The following is a 3158-nucleotide window of genomic DNA, read 5'->3' as shown; positions in this document are numbered from 1 at the left end:
CGGCATTAGGAAGGTTGAGAACCGCTGGTCTAAAAGATATCCAGACAAGAGTGCTGCCCCTTTAAGACCAAAGAAACAACAAAAACAAAACCCAACCATGCAAATTAGAGATCAGAGTTCAGGAAGTATTTGCTTTCCCATGCAGCAGAGTTCTCACCTCTGTCCTCTCTTCTTTGCCTGTTTTCCTGGACCCTCACAGGACATCCAGAGGGGAAGACTCTTCAGCAAGGCCTAGTACCACGGAGAACAACCCAGTCCAGCTCACCCCGTCTGCCTGAACCTCAAGGCTTGGGCCTCAGATCAGGCTCCTACAGCCTCCCCAGAAATATCCATATCGGCAGGAACCAGAACCTCAGGAAAAGCACCCCCCAGGCTAATAGCCACCTTCCAGGGGAACCTGAGGGGCTCATTCCAGATCCTAAGACAGAGCGAGTCAGTCAGAGAAGTGAGCCCGGCCAGCCTCCTGCCGAGCCCTGGGAGGCTGCCCTTGACTTGGAAGCACTCATCCCCCCGCCAGAGGCTTTCCGGGACACCCAGCCTGAACAGTGTGGGGAAGACAGCCTGCCCGAAAGGCCAGAGGAGCAGAGCCCCACACCCCAGCTCCACACGTCACTCAGCCCCCAGAAGAAAGCGGAGACTTCTTCAGAGGCCATGTCCCAAAAAGCCAATGAGAAAGGCTCGATCGGGGCACCACGACAACCCCGGCCTGCTCCTGCCATACCGTCTCAGAATTCAAGAGCTGCAGATGCCCCCAACCCATCAGGGGAGAATCCAGATGTCCACCTGGCTCCCCTCACAGCACCTAAGCCCCGGAAGCTGCCACCTAATATTGTTCTGAAGAGCAGCCGAAGCAGTTTCCACAGTGTGCCCCAAAACTGGCTGTCGCGTCATCCTGAGGCTGCTCCTAGAGATTCCAGTGTGGCCTCCTCTTTACTGCAGGAGCAGAGGAAAGCACGCAAAGAAGCACTAGAGAAGCTGGGGCTACCCCAGGACCAAGATGAGCCCAGACCCCACTTAAGTAAGCCCACCAGTTCCATCAGACTCAAGGAGACTCGTGCTCAGGGGCCCTTCCCAGCCCCAGCTCAGCCTGCAGTTCTAACTCAGGTCTCAACCGCGGGGCCTGCGGCAGGCAAGGCTTCAGCTCCTGCTCCAACCCGGGGACCTTTTCCAGTGAATATTCCGACTTTCGCTTCAACGCCAGCTCTAGTTCAGGGGTCTTCTTCTCCAGGCAAGGTTTTGATTCCTACCCAGGAACCCACTCCAGGGAAGGTTCCAGCTGCCAAATCCATGCCGATTCCCATCCCTAAGGCCCATGGGGGAAGTAGTCCCCTGACTCAGCCAAAGCCAAACTCAAGGCTGACTCTCCAGGAGAAAAACACCCCTGGCCTAAGACAGATGAACTTTAAGTCCAATACTCTGGAGCGTTCAGGTGTGGGTCTGAGCAGCTACTTCTCAGCTGAGAAAGATCCCAGACCCCAAAACAGCACCTCTCTGGGAAAAGACTTCTTCTTGGACAACATCTCACCCAGTGTTTTGCGTAATTCCCGGCCCCGCACTGCCTCCTTGGGCACAGGGAAGGACTTTGCAGGTATCCAGGTGGGCAAATTGGCTGACCTGGAGCAGGCGCAGAGCTCCAAACGTTTGTCCTTCCAAGGACAGAGCCGCGACAAGCTGCCGCGACCCGCCTGTGTCAGTGTCAAGATCTCCCCAAAAGGCATCCCTGATGAGCACAGAAGGGAGGCTCTGAAGAAGCTGGGACTGTTGAAGGAGTAGAGTCATCACTGGCCATCAGCGCTGCCCTCACAACCCCTGCCCGCCTTACAAGAAGAGACTCAGGGCTCCACAAAGGAGCCCTTCCCACCTCACAACCCAGGGGCTGGACATGGGTGGCTTCTCTCCGATGCTGTCTTCTCTCTGAGGTGAAGGGGAGGGCGGGATTAGAGTCCAAGTGTATGCTCCTGTTCAGGGTGGTTGTTCCCATGAGATCCTGCACGAATCGTCCAGAAGATGATTTCCACAAGACTGTGTGTGCGCGTGTGTGTGCGCGTGTGTGTGCGCGTGTGTGTGCGCGTGTGTGTGCGCGTGTGTGTGTGTGTATTATAGGTTGTATATTATCACTGAAGCTATTTATACTATACAAGGAGTCCTTGCTCATGCTGGAGATTTTCACGCATCGGGTAGAGTTCAGCCTAGCCAGACCTGAGTGGAGAGGGATGGCTAAGCCTGAGGAAAAAAACGTCAAATGAGACAATGGATGTGTCAGTGTGACCTTAGGCAAGTGCAGCATCACAGGAAATGTGGGGCTCCCAGAATCCTGGCCATCGGTGGATACTGGTGCACGCCTCGCTGGATTCCTCTTGCCATTCTGGCCTTCTGGACAGGGGCCTGAGGCCAAGAGGAGTTGGTTTCCTATCTCTTCACCTGCTGCCTTCTCACTGTCCCCCATCCCAACAATAGGACACATTCCTGTAACTAAAAACTCTTGGTTGACTGAGAGGAGCAGGGCTTGTTGGTCTGAGAAGGCAAGATAGGTGACCACATAGCACACCTCCACTAGGATTTATCAAGTCCTTGTCCATGGGCTTGATACATTCAATAGCAAATGGTGCAGTGGTCCCTGATTCCCTGATTCCTATCCTTCCTGTTCCTTGTCTCAGTCTGCACATGACTGACCCCAGGGCTGAGCCTACCCTGAGATGGGAGCCTGAGCCTAGAGGCTTTGTAAGTATTGAAGAACTGTTTCAGGCCTTGTTCACACTATTGCAAGTAGTTTTTAACTTCCTCAGTGCCTATGGAAAATGAACCCAATACATTCTCTGCTAGTTATTTATAGAATATCGGAGCTGTGAGGGGCCTTAGAGATGCTCTAATATTACCAAACATGTTGGGGAAGGGAAGTGACTTCTACAGGGTCCCTGCTACTTAGTAACAGAGCTGGGACCAGAGCTGGGCTTCTGATCCGCATTCCAGGCTGCATGCTGCCTCCCTTCAGGCAGCACTGTACATCCACACCGTATCCCAAGGATCAGTAGTCACTCTCCAGGGCTCAACCCTCAGGCCCTCCAATATCCTAAAGTATGTCTGAAACATCAGAGATTAAATGTTGTTCATGTCATATTTTGTGTTGTGGCTTTTTATTTTATCTTTGGAAAGAAGCA

General features: G+C 53.3%; 1 protein-coding gene across 2 annotated transcripts in view; it reads left to right on the top strand.

Annotated features, from left to right (window-relative positions):
• Positions 1–3100, top strand: part of CUNH1orf116 (chromosome unknown C1orf116 homolog) — a 57001-nt gene extending 53901 nt beyond the window's left edge. For both annotated transcript variants that reach the window (XM_019629146.1, XM_019629147.1), the window contains one exon: positions 200–3100. In XM_019629146.1, coding sequence (XP_019484691.1) covers positions 200–1773 — 1574 coding nt within the window. In that variant the 3' untranslated portion in view covers positions 1774–3100. The remainder of the gene's footprint in view (positions 1–199) is intronic.
• The last annotated feature ends 58 nt before the right edge of the window (positions 3101–3158 follow it).

This window comes from Hipposideros armiger, unplaced genomic scaffold (genome assembly GCF_001890085.2).
Source record: "Hipposideros armiger isolate ML-2016 unplaced genomic scaffold, ASM189008v1 scaffold_826, whole genome shotgun sequence".
Classification (NCBI taxonomy): Eukaryota; Metazoa; Chordata; class Mammalia; order Chiroptera; family Hipposideridae; genus Hipposideros; species Hipposideros armiger.
This window is presented reverse-complemented; position numbering and strand designations above follow the sequence as displayed.